This window comes from Azolla caroliniana, unplaced genomic scaffold, assembly GCF_043228905.1.
Source record: "Azolla caroliniana isolate FFs.n. ecotype wild unplaced genomic scaffold, voAzoCaro1.0.p SCAF_4, whole genome shotgun sequence".
NCBI lineage: Eukaryota > Viridiplantae > Streptophyta > Polypodiopsida > Salviniales > Salviniaceae > Azolla > Azolla caroliniana.
Window position 1 is genome coordinate 6,508,069 of NW_028230439.1, and position 18,120 is coordinate 6,526,188.

The 18,120-nt window shown below is 36.9% G+C and overlaps 3 protein-coding genes across 4 annotated transcripts; 2 read left to right on the forward strand and 1 right to left on the reverse strand.

Annotated features, from left to right (window-relative positions):
* Positions 1 to 3,018: 3,018 nt before the first annotated feature.
* On the reverse strand, positions 3,019 to 6,795 carry LOC147864972 (integral membrane protein (Protein of unknown function DUF92, transmembrane)). Of its 2 annotated transcripts, XM_087317651.1 has the most exons (6): positions 6,553 to 6,793; positions 5,453 to 5,569; positions 4,915 to 5,137; positions 3,934 to 4,182; positions 3,716 to 3,849; positions 3,019 to 3,569 (listed from the first exon to the last, which is right to left on the reverse strand). In XM_087317651.1, the coding sequence occupies exons 1-5, from the start codon at positions 6,693 to 6,695 to the stop codon at positions 3,718 to 3,720; spliced, it is 864 nt and encodes a 287-aa protein (XP_087173777.1). In that variant the 5' UTR covers positions 6,696 to 6,793; the 3' UTR covers positions 3,019 to 3,569; positions 3,716 to 3,717. The 2 variants fall into 2 exon arrangements, with proteins under 2 accessions (XP_087173777.1, XP_087173778.1); XM_087317652.1 differs by lacking the exon at positions 3,019 to 3,569 and having other exon boundaries at positions 3,711 to 3,845; positions 6,553 to 6,795.
* A 3,206-nt stretch (positions 6,796 to 10,001) lies between these two features.
* Positions 10,002 to 12,585, forward strand: LOC147864973 (uncharacterized). The gene is made up of 2 exons (XM_087317653.1): positions 10,002 to 10,360; positions 11,104 to 12,585. Exons 1-2 carry the CDS (start codon positions 10,040 to 10,042, stop codon positions 12,199 to 12,201), a joined length of 1,419 nt encoding a protein of 472 aa, XP_087173779.1. The 5' UTR covers positions 10,002 to 10,039; the 3' UTR covers positions 12,202 to 12,585.
* Positions 12,586 to 13,923: 1,338 nt separating this feature from the next.
* Positions 13,924 to 16,539, forward strand: LOC147864974 (uncharacterized). Its single transcript, XM_087317654.1, has 2 exons — positions 13,924 to 14,403; positions 15,434 to 16,539. The coding sequence occupies exons 1-2, from the start codon at positions 14,033 to 14,035 to the stop codon at positions 16,431 to 16,433; spliced, it is 1,371 nt and encodes a 456-aa protein (XP_087173780.1). The 5' UTR covers positions 13,924 to 14,032; the 3' UTR covers positions 16,434 to 16,539.
* The last annotated feature ends 1,581 nt before the right edge of the window (positions 16,540 to 18,120 follow it).

Below are 18,120 nucleotides of genomic sequence, written 5' to 3' on the forward strand. Positions count from 1 at the left end.
ACTACCCATATGTCCAAAAAATTACACTTTATAAAATAATTATACACTCAAATCTACAAGCCCTATTTACCAAAGATGGAAGAAAGTGTAATTTTTTGGACACAGGGGTAGTTTGGTAAATTTGGAACTTCCAGGGGGATTTTGGTAAATAGACAAACTTCCAGGGGTATCCTGGTACTTTTCCCTTTTTAATAATATAGACAATTGCCTCCCATTGTTATATCCACACAACACAAGATGACCTTTTACAAATTTGTTGATCATGTTTGATATAGACAAATTGCTTGTGTATTTCACAAAAATGTTTATGTTCGTTCTAACTGTTTCAAACGGTGGTTGAATTTGTCAAAAAGTTAATTCATTGCAATAGCTCATTAATTATGTAAATTTTTACATCCATAGAGGCCAACCTTGCCCCATGGAACCTAAATGAATTTTTTATAGATGTGTCTCCTTCCTAAGAAGGGATATTTGTGCTTTAGAGCAAGAAGTGTTTGTGTGAAAAATGCACATATACAAGCTCAAACCAAGTTATAGATGACACGCAATTTATAACACCCTCTTGATTAGTCATCCAGTGAGCTGCATTATATGTTGAGCTTATGTAAATCAAATGATATTCATCCTCTAGTAGGTCTTTATTGCATACATTACATATCTTCATACTTCATGTGTTTTGATGCCATGATACATCTTCAACATTTAGCTTGTACCACCAAGTGTGAAGTATTATAAGGGCTTTGTGAGGGTTATAAGGTATAGTTAAATATGATCAATAGGCATTCTAGCATTTTTTAATTCAACATTCATGCTTAATGTTTGTAATGTAATGTTCCAATTAGGGCCATTTCATTCTTACATTTACTAGTAGTCTTTTCTCAATAACCATAGATTGCACGAAGTCAGTTAAAAGCTCTAATAGGTCTTCCATACCCCACCTTGTGAACTATTTCTTTATGTCAACCATTTGGATGAGAGAATTTTGCTTTTATTTTGGTAATCTATGGTTTGACAAATTCTACCTATTGTAATGCACCTATATATTCTTTATAATGTCAAACCAATAGCATAACCTAGTACATAGTAATGAAAATAATTGTCAATTGTCTCCTCATGAACATTTTTTTAATCTTCTCAATCTCATCCCCAATGTTTAATGAGATAGAGCAAGACTTCGGACTCCAAGGCATTAAATAACATCAGCTTAACTGCCCATCAATGAGTGTCTATTTGGTTGAATTGATTCTTTCACATGTAAATGTAATAACTTGTCCAACCAATTTGAAGCCTAGACTCAAAACATGCTCTCCATTTATTTGTGGCATGTGCATTAATGCCAATATATTTAAATCTTTGCTGGAATTGTATGGATTCTCAATTACATAGAGGTGGGGTATCGATGGCGTTGCATATGCCATAGTCCTCACTACCATTACTTTTGGCTTATCCACAATAATAGTTAGTCCACTACTTTGGCAAAATACCAAGAACCATATCATCTACATATGAAACTAGTAGAATAAACTGTTGCATAAGTTTTGGGGCATCAATCTTTCTTCTCTTGCAACCTTATTCACTAATTCCTTCAATTTGTTAATGCATACACCAAAGAGTGTAGGTGAGATTGTGTTACTTACTATGTTTTCAGAAAATCCACAATTGGTTTTTAATTGGCATCTAACTTACTCATACATGTTTGGTTATTACCTCAACCATCATATTCTAAAGCTCGCATCTTGGACTATATACTAAAATGAACAAAACAACAATAAATATTTTCGTGGAGTTGATTGTTCTTCATAATTACTCATAATGTAACCAAATGATCCATTATGAATTGTTATGGTCAACTACTTGTTTGCCCAAGTGCTCAACTACTTCTTTCAACCCATGTGCTTAGCTTTTGTTCCATTATAATGATATAAATTTAGCAATTGTTGAGATCACCATGCTTGTGCGATAATTTGATACTTTAATTTTTATCTCCTTATGTAACCAAACAATCCATTATGAAGTGTTTTGGTCGACACCTGTTTGCCCAAGTGCTAATCTACTTTGTTTTTCAACCCATTCACTTAGTTTCTATTCCGTGATGATGACATGCATTTAGCAATGGTGGAGCTCACCCACCATAAACAAATAAATTGGGTTAAGTCATGAGCCAACCATCTTGGATAAGGTTTTCTTGATGATTGGGTAATGAATAACCATTTAAAATATTCAAGTTTGTGCAATTCAACGTGTTTACAAAGGTTTCTATAGCCAAATGCAAGACAATCCTTTTGAGTCATGTAATAAGCAAGAATCCATTAACTTTTCTTCTCATGTTTCTTCATTTTTTATAATTTTCAACTCTAGCATTGAAATCTCCCACAATTTATCATGTGCTCAATCTATAAGGTAATTTGTGAGAAATAAGATGCCTTCATAGACCAACATGATAATGGATGTATGATATTTGAACATCCACTAAGAAAGGTGTGCATTATTTTCATATAGAGAGTTCTTACTATATAGGAATCTCCCTTTTTACGAAGGTTTACAAATGAGTCACATCCAAGATGTTCTATTGATTTGGTTCCATGGGTCAAAATTGGCCTCCTCACAAATAGAACATCTAGTCTATTATGTTCTATTTGCAAGCTTCTCAAATGAAAGATCTTGGTCTATGAAAGGATCGTCTCCAACTGAAACATGCATACTATAATAATTTGACTCTTAGCAAGGAACCATATAAAACTTCTTTATTTCCAATATAACCTCTATCCATAGGTATTTTATATTTTCATATCTATATATTTTTAATTAAAATTATCTAAGCTATCATAAGAGATGCGTGTTATCCCTGTGGTATCCCTATTCACCGTTACCTTTCCTTTGGTGTGAGGCCATATGGATTTTATAACATAGCCATCTACCCTAAGTAGGCATTTTGTGTTGTGTCTCTTCTCTTGTGCTCGAGCAGCTCCCATGGGTCGGAGTAGAAACACCATGGAGAAAGAGATTGGATTAACCAGCTTAGAAACTAGAACAAGATAATTTATCATAGCATCATCTGAGACTTCTATTACAACAATAAATAGATAATATCTATGCCATATATCATCCATAGAAAGGTTGATCAATTGGATGAGATCATAAATATCATCTCCATTCCGAAATTATCATTGCCACGATATGAATGGATAACACTCATGTGATCCAATAAGATTTTAAGATTTAAGTAATCAAATGATCCTTTTTTAATAGTATGAGTGCGTAATATTCACATTCATATACTAATGAATGTACTAAGCAGCTTCCCAAGGTTGGTGGGAACTAATTTTCATCACATACCACCTTGAAGCCAGATAATATCCTTCAGGAGAGAGATCATCCCTGTTGTCAATATGAAAGACGGTGAAAAAGGTACCAAAGAATATTGCTATTCTTTTTCTTCACATCCTTAACCATCAACACTACTTGTTAGTTTACATGGCATCTCCTCTAAAATCCTGCTTCAATAATAACAGCCTTTCAACTTTTGGCTTTAAATTGAACTTCTTCATTATGCCTGTCAACCTGTTCACCTGAATCAAGATATACACCAAGCCAAAACAGTTAAATGCTATCGCTATATATTTATGCTATTGTGTAGAATTGGGAAAGTCTAATAATTTCAACAACCAAAAGTAAACTTTTTTTGTATTGGAGCGTCAAAGACCTCATGCTTTACCTTCAAAATACATACAAGCAGATTGCAGCAGTGCTTATTGTTGTTATCAAAACTGAAACAAAGTTGACTCCATTATTGTTGAGAATATCTTGCCCACATATCCTCTTCACTGTAGGCCCTGGCTTGTCTACTACCTAGGCGACAATTTATGAATTACTTATCATTTGCAAGCAACAAATGACACCAAGAAGTATTACAAACAGGATTAAGATCTATACTTTCTTTCTTACTACACAATATCCACTGTATTGCATGGTTGCACCCAATAGGGAGTCACAAAGACTGCCAAATAAACCAGCAAAGGCACCCATGGGGAGTAATAGTAACTGCTTCAATGCAATCGTGCCTTCACATTTGGCAGTCACTAGTCCAGCAAGAAAACAAATGAGCCCTATCAGAGCTCCACCTCCTGTTGCTGCAAGTAAACCAAGTGAAGTAATACCCCCATTCACACCATGTTGAACTATCTGCAGAAACATCATATACAAGCTGAGAAATTTCTAGCTTAGTGTCCTTCAAATATAATAGCTACATCATGGAAAGTGTGAATACAGAAGACAGGTATGATTGTAAATTTGGTTTCCTTTTTTCATACAAATAAAGGTGATGATATCCAGGCCAAGGTCTAGGTGAAGTTTATTCGTACATACTCGGTTGCTTGCAGCTTGAGCTGGTCAGTAGAGGGCAAAGAGAGAAACCAAACTCAAATTCATTTTTACCCCTCAAATTCATATTTTGTACTAAGTCAAACATTGTAGTAGTGAAGCATCCTGCAAATTGAATGAAACAAAAGGAGAAAAAGTTTCTTTCATAACTGAGACCCTGTTTCACATGGTCCTATGCTTCAACAAGTGTTGGACGTCAGCACATTCAGTAATATGAACCCTTCATGATCAGAACCTAATGTTTGCAAACTCAATCTTTTTACAATGATGCTAAATTTGTAAAATAAAATGACACATGGTAATTTTACAAGCTTTGTTTCTGAATGAGGTTTTAAAGAATGTCCCAAACCTTGTGTTTTTACAAGCCATGGCGCTGGAGTTATTTATCTATATCATTTCTCAACAATAAATGGAACACTTAAATTTTCTTTCACCCCAGAAACCATACTTTCTTTCTCCAATAAAAACACAAACTACTATGGTGTTGAAACTGCCAAAACAATCAACCAATATTATAAGTTAAAGTGCACATACTCTCATAGTGGTTATCAGGCGGGGTTGACTAGTACTTAGAACTCCAATTTCAGAAGACCATGTATCTCCATTACAACATGAATAATGTCCCAAGATCCCGCCTAAAAGCCCTGTGACCAATGAAGATGCCTTTGCATCCAGACATTTGTCTTCCCAGTTCGTATGGTAGACTAAGAACAATACCAAAGTGGTGGCGATAGAACTGTTAACGGAGACTTGCAACCTGCCAAAATGTCACAACAAATAGTACATTTAAGGGCATACTTCAGTACTCACATGATCACACACCCAGTCACTATTTGTGCTTTAGTTGTATATGTTCCTACAGGTTCTAGGTAAATGCAATAAAAACCTCAACAACTCACTGACTATATATTGTTCGGCAAATTTATTACTTGTGAAGACCTGAAAGTAACGTCACATTAGGCTAATTTCTCGATGTTAAACTTTGCATAACCAGAACATCAATATATTCCATTTTTTCCCCTGTCAAGAATGAATGAGGAGTTTAAGTCAAATGACTGCAATAGATTAATACCAATCACGTTGTCCTCCATGTTTGTATTCAGATCCTTCCAACAGCCTCTTTGTTTCTGCTCCACATTTACTGAGCTTGGAAGAGCTAATAAAAAATCCAAGCATCAAGGCACCAAATCTGTAAATGGAATGGATATAATAGATGAGAAAACATATTATATACTCAGGAATACTGCAGGATTGAAACGAAGAAAGCAAAAACTTTGTTAATTAACACAGATCTTTGAACTGTGAGGTTTAAATAGGAATCTACGGAATTGAAGCAAATATGATTGTTTTCGAACTTGAGTTTCAATTGAATAAACTGAGTTTTGATCACATGTTATCTTCGAAGCATAGACTTCATCACAAAGCTTTGGAATTCAGACAAATAAAACAAAAAAACTTTGAAACATCAGATTCAATCAGGAATCTTAAACGTCCACCAAAGAAAGAAAGCTAATATTTGTTACTACAAGCAATCACTAAACAAAATGTTAAATCACAAAAGCAAAATGCTACAGATTCAGACAGGAAAAAACAAAATGCTTTTCTAGAAAATTAAAACAAACTCTGAAATTTAACTAATCAGGTAGCCTAGAAATTCAGACAAAATCGTTTTCAACAAACATGATCTCTTAAAATTAAAAACAAAATACTTAAGTGGTATTGGTAATGAAAGAAAACAAAAGTTCTGCTAACTGATCCGACCTCTTAATCAAGAGATACAGTCACGAAATTCAGACAAAGAAAAGAAAAGAAAATCTTTTCTAATCAATAAAGATCTCTGAAGCATAGGACTAAACAAGAAAATATTACGGGTTCGGGAAAAAAAAAAAAGGAAAAGGAAAATTTTATTCCATCAAAACGATCCCAATACAGAGATCTAGACACAACAGGATTGCATATGAGAGAAGATACGAACGTATATGGAGAGAGCATGGAGAAACATCTGAAATAGAGAGAGGAGAGGAGAGTAGGACAAGACAAGACAAGAGAATCGCATATGAGAGAAATAGACCGAATGGAGAATAGATCTTCAAGGAGGAATTTGTTGCACAAAGAGGAAGGATGAAGAACGAAGATGAGCAGCATGAGTTAGGAAGAGAAGGATTTGAGTACCTGAAGCCACCAAGGAAGGAGAGTGAGAGGACAAGGAAACCAGCGATAGCACCGGAAGGTGAGAGAGACTTCCTGTGCAGAGACAACACGGCCACGACGGCTCCTACGAGGAAGGAGAAGACGCACCAAAGCAAGCTCACCATGGTTCCTCTCAGAGCTCAGCAGAGTATGTTGCGATTTTGAGACGATTTATGCTTTCCATACAATAAGATGAGGGTTGATACAGATGGAGTGATGGAGTGATGGAGATGGAGACGGAGACGGAGACGGAGACAGAGATGGTGCGATGGTGATGGTGATGGTGAATCCTGCCAAGCGGTCCTTCAAGGAATAGGTCAGCTCGGTTTGGTTCGGTTCGGTTCGGTTCGGTTTTGGTTTGTGCCATAAAACTTCTTCGGTGCACACAATGCTATGTTTGTGTGTTTGTTTGTTTGTTTGTTTGTTTCGTAAATGTATGTTTGTTATTCAAACAATAAGATAATATGTACAACCATTGCTATCTCCACTTTAACATTCGGCAACAGTTTGAACGGAACCAAACTGTGAACCCACGGCTTAACAGTTTAAACAATTTAGTTTAAACTTCGGTTTTGGTTTGTGCCATAAAACTTCTTCAATGCACGCAATGTTATGCTTGTGTGTTTGTTTGTTTATTTGTTTCGTAAATGTATGTTTGTTACTCAAACAAGATGATAATACAACCATTGCTATCTCCACTTTAACATTCGGCAATGGTTTGAATTGAACCGAACCGCAAAACCACGACTTAACAATTTAAACGATTTGGTTCGGTTTTGTTGAGAATCAAGCTCAACATAGCACAACGTGTGAACACACCTTTTGAGAATCTATGATTACTCAAATGTCAAGAGTCACACCACTAATCTCTACAGATTAACTATGTGTCATAGAATCATATTCTATGACACATAACTAATGAGTTACATATTCCCCATGACTATGAGTCTTCACATTCCCCAAAAGAGAGAGTGGTTGTTGTAAGTTAATGAAGAGAGAGGGTGACTCTATATAAAGCACCCTGCTCATACTTTATACTAAGTCGGTTGTGACTCCTTGTAATGCTACATTTTCATTTATCATATTCTCCTTGTTAATATACATCTCCTTCTTCTTGAGTACTTCATTTTGTCTCTTATCCATCTTGTGTTTCTCTCCTCTCCTCTTTCCTCTCACACATACACATAACACACATCTCTTTTGCTACACAAGAATCACCATTGATTCTTTACAGGTAAAAACGGTTTGATGGTTTAGGGTTGCGAGTTTAGTTTTCTTTTAAATATTTTTTTAAGCAACCTATGAGCCTAACTCTCACATTTTAGGAAAAATTTTAAAATTTTGAAAAATTATAATTTGAAATAATGAAAATTTTAAAATTTTAAACTTGCATTTTGACCTATAACTTGAAAACCAAAACCGAACCACGAAACCACATTTTTAACGGTTTAATGGTTTAACTGTTTGGATTTTTTTTAATGGTTCAGTTTAAACTGTTTTGGTTTAAATGATTTCGTGGTTCGGTTTAGTTCAATTTAAGTTTCAAAATTTTCAAATGGTTTAGTTTTGACACTCTCAAACCGAACCGAACCGTTGCCGATTGTTATCTCTACTAGGTAAACCCTCTCCAAGTGTTATAATATACTAGATCACATAACTCTACCTCATCTTGGGACAACATCTCCATCCAACATAGTTGTGAGAATCACGGAATCAACTTCCCTTTCATCCTATGGAGTGGTTGTGTTACCTCACGAAGTCCATCAAACAAGAACCTATTTCTCATGGTCCAATTAAACCACATCCCCAAATACCTAAGATAGTTAAACACAACTTGATATAATGGTGTGGGTATAGCTTATCATCATTTGTTAAAACCCACTTAAAAGGTGACAAAATACTTCATGTTATCAATGCCTAATTTTCTGATATAAACACCCAAATGGCTTTAGCAACCGGACTTATAATGAACCTATGTCTAGCATCTTCGTCAACCACTATACAGAAAAACATGTCACATTCAAAAAGATGTCTTCGTTTTAAAGCCATCACTAAAGGCAACCCACCGACGTCACGCATTAAAGAAACACGTTTGCACAAAATGGAATGTGAGATTTCCATCCTACATCTAAAACTCGATGCCACCACTTTACATGTCGAGTACTGTACCATGTATCAAAATCCGTATTGGCTAACCAAGCTCTATCGTCAACCAACTTATGGTATACATCATTAGCGTGCACAACAAATACTGATTTTCCAATACCAAACGACTAATCTTTCCATGGTTCCTCGACCATCACCTCTGGAGTCGGGAAAACTAAACTAGGCAATGCCAGTATTGATTGCCAAATATACCCATACCCACATGGTATATGAAACTTATTTCTAACTATCTAAAATGCCATCATTTTCCTATGCGACTCTAAGATAGATAGCATCTTCCAAAGTTACCAAGTCCAACTTTGTCATTCAATTGAACTATGAGTTTAGACTTTCTTTTCCATCCCAATGTAATATCCTTGAAGTAGCCAACACCTTTGTTACCAAAGAATTACTCTCTTTTCTACACACAAAGGGTCTCCGATCAAACAATTTCAAACATAGTTGCCAAGAAAGCACTAATTGTTGAACCATAATATATTGTGAACATTTAAATGAACGAGTACTATTAACAACATGCCACCACGAGGTTATAATTCTCATTTTCCCATGGAATATACCAACCTTTGTCCACAAAATAACCAATTATTTCTACCCAAGGTTGGGTACCTACACACATACCTTTAAAAGATTGAATCTTCGAGCCACCATATGGTCTTCTAAATCTCATAATGTAGCCCCCCCCAAACCGTTTTTGGGGCCCTGGATGTTTGCCGATATGGTGCTAGGAAAGTTGTTATTGATCATCATCATAATTGAGAGAGAGAGAGAGAGAGAGAGAGAGAGAGAGAGAGAGAGAGAGAGAGAGAGAGAGAGAGAGAGAGAGAGAGAGAGAGTTGTCGAGCACCCGAAGAGAAGATATTTGATGATGTTCTTGGATGAATGCGTCGATGTGCCTGTCATACGTATGTACATTGTATACCTACCTTACCGTCCCTACTAAATAAAGACATTTAGGCCCTTTTTTTCTGCTTCTTTTTTTTCGATACAATTACGTCTGCACGACCGACCGAGACAAGGAAGGATGCGAGAAGAAGGAGAAGGAGAGGAGACTGAAACATACATACATACATACATACATACATTATTACATACATTCCTCAAGAGTCAATGGCTCGAAAATAAAAGAGAAAGCTTGCATTTTTATTTATTTCTCGAGAATGCCCCTAGCTTACCAATTTTTAGTATTTCCTGAAATGCCCCCTGGCCCGGTTTTTAGTATTCCCAGAGATGCCCCTCCTCCTCTTCCTCCCTGCCCACCGTAGGAAGAAAGCTAGCTCTGCAGAGGAAGCAGCAGCTTGACGCGATGGCGTTAGCTTCGACCATGTCGCTCCTAGACGTCCAGAAGAAATGGCAGAGCTCCGAAGCCGCCACGCAAAACCGGATTCCTCTTCCTCCTTCCCTGATCATCGTCTGTTCCTTCAAGGCTCGGAAGACGTTGAAGAACAAGAGGCACACCCCCCTCCCCTTCCAAAACCCTATCAAACCTCTCATCTCTGCTCTCCTGAGAGATGACTCAAACATCAGCGCCGCTCTTGAGTTCTACGGCAAGTCCATGGCCCTCACCGAATGGTTCACTCTCTTCGAAGAGCTTGGCAAAATGGATCGATGGCTTCTCACACTGGACGTAGGTTTCTTATCTCCTCTCCCTCTCTTTCTCTCTCATTTACGCTTGTTATTGTTTTGGGGTGTCTTGTTTTCCACCTGAATAGTCACATATCCTGTATGCACTGCTTCAGTGTACTTGTCCAAGTACATTTCTTCTTGAAACCAAACATTAAAGTTCTTTTTAATGAGTTGTGTTTTTTTTTGGCACCAATTTGTATTGTTGACTCACAACCTACCCATAGATGATAAATCCTATTATGTGTGACTACTCAAACTCTGTTCGACAAAGGGTGTGCAATTCACACACATGTGTGCACACACGCCCACATGCATGCACGCACACATTAGGCCCATCAAGTTATTATGCTTCTCTCACTGCAGCCATCTGGATGTCTAGGGACGTACTACAAGTATACTTGTTAATCCAACTAAGTGGAGATACACACCAAAGTTACATTTGGAAGTGCATGTGCATAAACAGTGTACAATGTGAATCATTTAAGTCAACTGTCAATGATGTTGCATATTTGCTTGGATGCATCAGAAGGATGTATTTGCCGCAATGATGTAATTTCATGTGCTTATTCAAACTTTTGATTAAAAGCTATCTTTTCTGTGAAGTGTTAAGTTACAATATATCATCGTATAGAATCATGGAATCCCAATGCTCTTTCATGTATGAGAATTGAATCTGCATTTGGATGAATGTCGAAATCATACAGACATGCGTGCGATATTTTGATTCAATATATATATTTCCAGGTCTTCAGGTGGATGCAACAGCAGAAATGGTACAAACCAGATGATGGATTCTATGCCAAACTTATTTCAATCTTAGGAAAGAAAGGTCAGCTTCGCCTTGCAATCTGGCTTTTTAGAGAGATGAAAAAACATGGGTGTCGCCCAGATTCCTCTGTGTATAATGCCCTCATCAATGCCCACTTGAGAAATAATAAAAACAAGGAAACTGCTTTAATCAAAGCCTTTGATTACCTTGAGGAGATGAAGAAGAAAATCCTTTGCAAACCGAATCTGGTCACGTATAACACCATCCTAAGAGCATGTGCTCAAGCTAAGCAAACTAAGAAAATGGAAGAACTCTTCAAAGAAATGGGTGATGCTGGAATCAAACCTGATGCTTACACTTTTAATGGTATTCTGGATGCATATGGTAAAGCTGGTGAATTCCTGGACATGGAGTTGGTCTTGAGACAAATGAGACATCACAGAGTAAAACCTGATTTCATCACCTTCAATACCCTTATAGATGCATATGGGAAAGCAGGGATAATAGTAAAAATGGAAGAAGCCTTAAAGAGTATGGCAGAGCAGAAGATAGCGCCTCAACTGTCTACTTTTAATTCACTTATCAACAACTATGGGTCTGCGAAACGCGTGAATGAGATGGAACTGGTATTTAGAAATATGTCTGAAATGGGTATATCTCCTCGGTTAGTAACATATGAGGTCTTGCTGAAAGGATATGGAAAATCCCAATGCATGAGCAAGATGAAAAGTTGCCTCAACCAAATGCGTCAAGCCGGTATCAAACCAGAAAGTTCTACCTTGAATATGTTGATGGAGATTTACTGCTCCAGTGGTATGATAAGGGAGGCTGAAGATCTATTAGACAAAGCAAATGACTTGGACGTAGAACCCACAAGCTTGTCGTACCTCATCCTTTACAAGAGCTATTTGAAGGGGAAATACTTTGACAAGGCAGAGAGTTTGATGGAGAGAATGGGTGCGTCTGGTATGAAACTGAATGAAAAGTGGTTTTTGCAATCCCTAGAAACATATGCCCTTGACGAGAATGCAATGGAGTCGCAAGAAAACAAAGAATTAGCAGTGATAACATAGAGAAACACAACACTTGTGCCATGGATTACTGAATCTGAAACTTTGATAATTCACAAGGGTAGATGTCAGATTGTGAGGGGAATACAATGAAACAATTTATGACAATGTCAGGCATGATCCGTGTCGTCTTTGATATGGTTCATACCTTTAAACTTGATTCATGTGATTACAAATCATCAATGCAACTCCAATGACAGTTCATACCTTTGATGAATCCTACTTTCTTAGGAAGTGGGAATCACTGACAACAGGAAATCATCGTATATTGCCCAAGCATGTTTGTGATTTTTCTGTAACCATAGCATTACAATTTTTGTAACATTACTAACATTTTGTATCTAATCACTGGTATTCTGAATGTAAAGATGCTTCATCTATTCTATAGATGACTGTCTTTTTATTAGTCGTAGTGGTGTTTTTTTCAATGTTCTTACCCACCTTTTTATTGTGGTATTGGATCCCTGACCTATCTAACAAAGATAAAGTTTGTTGATTTGCATGGAAAGACATGCTATTGCATATAATATATGAAACTTTTAGTCAATACATGCATTATCTATGGAATGCCAGGAGTCTAAATATTCTAAATATTTGATCGGTGGCCTATCCAAATGTTGTAACACAATATTTGTCAAATGAGTAGGGGTCTATCAATTCCAAGCACATGACTAACAAGTCAAGATCAACCTCAAGTCCCCCAATCAATATATTATTTTTTATCTACGCTTGCTCCATGGTCAAAGAGTGTACTTACTTGGATTTAATAAGTCTAAATCTTCTTTATGGTCACAAATGGTTTGTCTACGTACATGTGTAGCTTGTTGGTTGCAAATTGTGTATTTAGTTAGTTACATATGCAATTTGTTAAAGACTACATGCCACACCACTCCTAGTCAAATGATCAAGATTCAATGATGTAACAAGTTGAACATCTATTTCGTTGATTAGGTTCATATTACATTGTCTTGAGGATATGCATTTGTTTGAGGCAACTCTCATTTCAAAAGGCCCATTCACATTATTTCATTGATTAGGTTCACATTACATTCTCATAAATATATGCATTTGTTTGAGGCAACTCTCATTTCAAAAGACCCATTCACAATAAGTCGAGGATCAGCCATAAATGACCTTCCAACCTCTATTAGAAAAACCCTTGGGTTGGAAGAAACATTATTTATGGATATGACAAGTTGGTAAGATTAAAGGTACTACTGATATACCAACATAAATTAAGAGTAGTTATTATCTCATTGAATTGTAAAGGAGTGAAGTGAGTACACGGAGCCTCTATTGTGTTCTAAAGAGAGAAAAGGTTGTTTACAAAGTGCTTCTCCACAAAGAGAGAGAGAGAGAGAGAGAGAGAGAGAGAGAGAGAGAGAGAGAGAGAGAGAGTGTGTGTGTATGAAACCAAATGATGATTGGGAAATAACTTCCCGATGCAAAGAGTGTTGAAAAGCAAGGTCTACATTTGAAACGCTAAAAGACAAATTTCCCACCAAAAGAAGGCCGAGAAGCGAAAGCCAAATTTTCTGATCGGGAAGGTGCCGTGTTAAGTAATAACTTTCCCACCAGAAACTGCTTGACCGGTAAAAAGGATAACTCTCTCATCAGGAAGGCGACCGGAAAATGTCGAAAAAAAGTTGTCGGGAAAAGACCGAAAAAAGTCATGATTTCGGATGGAATGAATGAATGAAGGTTTTAAGACATGAGAAGATTCAAGCCCACAATCTAGATCAGAGAGAAAAAGAGAGAGATCTGCATCTGGAAACAGGGGAGTCAGAAGAAAAAAAACATAGGTACAGCTCTGCCTCTAGAGGGAGAGAGAGAGATGGATGTGCCTTCTCCGTTGTTAGTATCACCATTACCATCAAGAACACCATCACCATTACCATCGTCATCACCATCACCAGCTTGGGCCTCAATACAACAACAGCAGCAACAACAACAAGGCATAGAGTTAGCTCGCGATCGGATTGATGCCCTCATTGAAGCCATGAAACCTCTAATTCTTCCTTCGTTGGAAGCTATGCTTGAGTCTCCGAATCCATCACAATCTCTCTTGCAAGATGATAACCTGGCAACCGAAATTGTTGGCCGTTTGATCAAACCCTCGTCTGGTCATAGCCATGATGTTGTATGTCGGTGGCTCTACGACACATTTCAAACCTTTGATCCTGACCTCCAAAATGTCGTCTTGAGGTTGGTGCATCTTATTTGATCCCCAAATTTGTCTTGATTTAAATTTGACTTCTCCATGAAAAGTTGTGTTTTTAACAAACAATGCATCATTTTAAGATTTCAAATAGAAGTGATTGGATATAGTTCTATGTGGAAGTATACACTGATGCAGCATTTTTAGATCTCAAAGATAACTTGCAAGTCAAAAGATGTGTTGATGTGTCGTTAACAGGTGTCAAAACTGGAGATCATGACTGAAAAGACTGGTTTACAAACAATGCATCATTGCATAAGTCAGAATTCACTTGTAAGCCAAGTGATCCATTTGTAAATAATGCATCGTATGGTAGTCATTTAGTAGATGCTTGCTAGCATTTTTTAGCTGTCAGGATTCAGTTCTAAGTGAAAGGATATGTTTTACAAAGAATGCATCATTAGTAGATGGCAGAATTTCACTTGTAAGTGAAAGGATACATATGATATGTTTAGAAACAATGCACTGTTTTCCCCCTTCATTGTTTTCTTTTGAATATGCAATCACCATCTAAACACTATCACAGAGAAAGTTATACTATAACGCACATAATTTCACAATAAATAACTATAACCAAAATATGAGAGTGATAACACGGTGAAGCAATTGATGGTCTTTTTAATAAGATTGACTTTTTTTTCATGATCTAGGTATGTAAGTTATATATTTCAAATATGTTTCCTTAGTTATTCAGCACATTGCTAGTTTTTTCTTGATCATTTTGTGTTGGACATAGTGTGTCGTCTATTGGATGCTAGACAACCTTTTGACCTTACACGCGCCTATTGGTTTCTTCAACCTTCTTATCTAGCATATGTCACATTACTGTTTTCTTCATTCCTTTTATCTGGCATTTGGATCATGCCTTGGATGTGTTTAGAAATTTGGCAATATTTCATTTCTTTGCCTCCAGAATGTAAATAGTGGTGCTCACATTTAGGCTCCCTCTGCTGCACCATGCATGAAAATAATCTTATAATACTGGTCTCTAGATTTTGATTTTTTCTTCTTGATCAGGTATATGCCAGTATTGTGTGGGGTCTATCTTCCTCGAGTAACCAGACAAGGAGACAAGTCTGTAGCAGGGTTCGAGGCTGTCTTACTTGCTATTTTTGCATCCCAGACCAAGTCTAGTCCCATCATTGTCAATATTCCTGATCTTTCTCAAAGTAGTCTTTATCACATTCCTCTAAAAGTTTCTGCTTCTCCATCGGTCCCTCGACAAGGGCAACTTTCATCATCTTTGGAACCTCAAGACACTATCAAGGCCACAAAGAGAGCATGTGTTATTAGTGTTGCATTAGATCTCTTTTTCTCAAATATTGCCTCCATGCCAGAGAGATCCAAGATTGAGGCATGCCAATATGCATTAAAATGGGCCAGTCTTTCTTCAGTTGAAAACTCGATGATGCCTATTGATGTGGAGACGATTCTCAACTCGACTCACTTCCTTACACTTCCTTCTCCTCTTCAGCATCTTTCAGAAACAGACAGAGTGACACCCTTTCTTGGGAGCAAAATAAGCACGTCCCGTTCCGGTTCAGCAAGATACGACCATAATCGAAACAAGATCACCGATGTGCGTTCAAGCCTCAAGAGGTTCACTTCTCTTAGGTTCACGTTTGGAGAGGCTTCACAAGAGAGGATTCCTAGTGAAACACTTGTTGACATCAATACAAAATCAAAGTTAGAACTGCCACTCAAGAAGGAATTGAATGATGGCGCCACTGGAGTACCACTTACATGGGAGCTTTTTCGGCCTCTTGTCAAAATTCTTGGCCATTGTTTGTTGGGTCCTCTGAACGCAAAAGAAGTGAGAAATGCAGCATCAGTGGCCATTAAAGCATTACACTCGAGAGCTTTCCATGATGTACTCCCTGAAGCAATTATCGCCACACGTAGCCTTATGCGGCTAGATATGGTAGCTAAAGATGCCACCGTGATTTCAAAAGAACCTTTGTTGTCTGATCCAGGTATGGAGCAACATAATTTGCATATCTTAGTTAGTTCAAGTTAGAGGAGGTGTGTTTAGGATTCTAGGATTCTCTATTCTTTTATGCTAATTCTTTTATTTGATGTCAACTTGTAATATATAACTTTCTATTGAACAATATTTTTCGAGATGTCCTTATGAGATTGTTCTAGTTTTCTCCCTCACCTTGCAAACTTGTTTCTTCAGAGATTCACAAACTTGTATATGAAAAAATATGCACAATTGACTAGTCTCCTCATCTATGTCCCAATGATCCGTCTCACATCAAAGAGAGGAGAGAATGTGAGATTCTAGGGAAGGAGATCATCAACTATGCATATTCTGCCCTAAACAAGTTTGTGAGCCTTGAGTATCACACCTTGTTACAATACTCTACCTCAGACCACATTTGAGTTTTCTTTCCACACATTGTCAATCTGGTTCAATCACTATGCACGTTTTTCTCACGAAATCATGATGTGGGCTCTCAATTGTGAGACTTATTAGTAAAATTCTTGAACATGGAGTCACAACTCAACTCTACATATCATGAAAAGTTTCACTTCTGGCCAATATGTCATATTTAACCTTTGAAAACATTAATTCTCTCTCTCTCTCTCTCTCTCATATATAGTATTCATCCTTACCTCATTACTAACATGAGTATCAACTCTCGTAGATCCCTAACACCTAGAAGGTTGAGCTCAAATGTGTATGCCTTATTCATACATCAATAAAACTTTTGTACTTAGGTCTCATGGGTCAATATTGACCTCTCTCTCTCTGTCTGCATATGGAATCAAAATTAGCCAAATATAAAGACATATAAGGTATGCAAGGAAAGGCTAGTATAGGATGAATATCACTTGCTTTTTACATGTTCTTCATATAGTGCAATTTGTGAAAGCTAAGATGATATATTAAGAGGGGGTGATGACTTGAGTATCACAGTAAAGAGAACACCTAGAAGGTTGAGCTCATATGTGTATGCCTTATTCACACGTCGAGACTTGGTGCTTCAAAGCATAGTATGAACCATATGTGCATTCGCATTCGCATTCGTGAATGCTTCAATCATTCGAGTATGGTAAGCACCCTCAAAGAATGGTAAATACCATGCTTTTGGATTAACTATTTATTATGAAAATAAACCTAAAAAAGGGAAAAAAAAACTTTTAAAAAGGGGGGGAAAAAAAAAACACAAGAATGTTTAAATAACATTTGCATTCGTTTTCCAATGTAGGAAAACAAATGTTATGCTAGACGAACATGAATTTTACATACTATGCTTCAAAGTATGAATATCCCTTCTTAGGAAGGAGATGCACATCAAGATCACTTTTGTACTTAGGTCATATGGGTCATTATTGGCCTCTCTATGGACGCTAAACAATATCTATCTGATATCCATCTCTCTCTCTCTCAAACAAGTACTATTTTACACAATCTATTGACCAAGCCAACCCTTATGTAAACAATCCAATGAAAGTCCCATGAAATGTAGAAATATGCTTCTCTTGTAATAAATAGGTAAGTTCCACAATTGAGCTATTCTAAGTCAAATAACTTTCTAGGACATCACGGAAGTTGTAGAAAGTGATAGACAATTTATATAAAAAATATTATCCACACCATATGCACATTGCATAGTCAAATCAATTTTATATCCCCAAATGCACCAAACTCTTATCTATTGAATGAAATAAAACACGATTTATAAAAATGTGGCCTT

Excerpts from the sequence above, each read along its gene's own strand:
- LOC147864973 (XM_087317653.1), top strand. The coding sequence starts at position 10,040 with ATGGCGTTAGCTTCGACCATGTCGCTCCTAGACGTCCAGAAGAAATGG. Across the intron at positions 10,361-11,103 it reads GATGGCTTCTCACACTGGAC|GTCTTCAGGTGGATGCAACA; the intron begins GTAGGTTTCTTA and ends ATATATTTCCAG.
- LOC147864972 (XM_087317651.1), bottom strand. The coding sequence starts at position 6,695 with ATGGTGAGCTTGCTTTGGTGCGTCTTCTCCTTCCTCGTAGGAGCCGTC. Across the intron at positions 5,138-5,452 it reads CATGGAGGACAACGTGATTG|GTTGCAAGTCTCCGTTAACA; the intron begins GTATTAATCTAT and ends ACATTTTGGCAG. Across the intron at positions 4,183-4,914 it reads GCCTGATAACCACTATGAGA|ATAGTTCAACATGGTGTGAA; the intron begins GTATGTGCACTT and ends ATGTTTCTGCAG.
- LOC147864974 (XM_087317654.1), top strand. The coding sequence starts at position 14,033 with ATGGATGTGCCTTCTCCGTTGTTAGTATCACCATTACCATCAAGAACA. Across the intron at positions 14,404-15,433 it reads CTCCAAAATGTCGTCTTGAG|GTATATGCCAGTATTGTGTG; the intron begins GTTGGTGCATCT and ends CTTCTTGATCAG.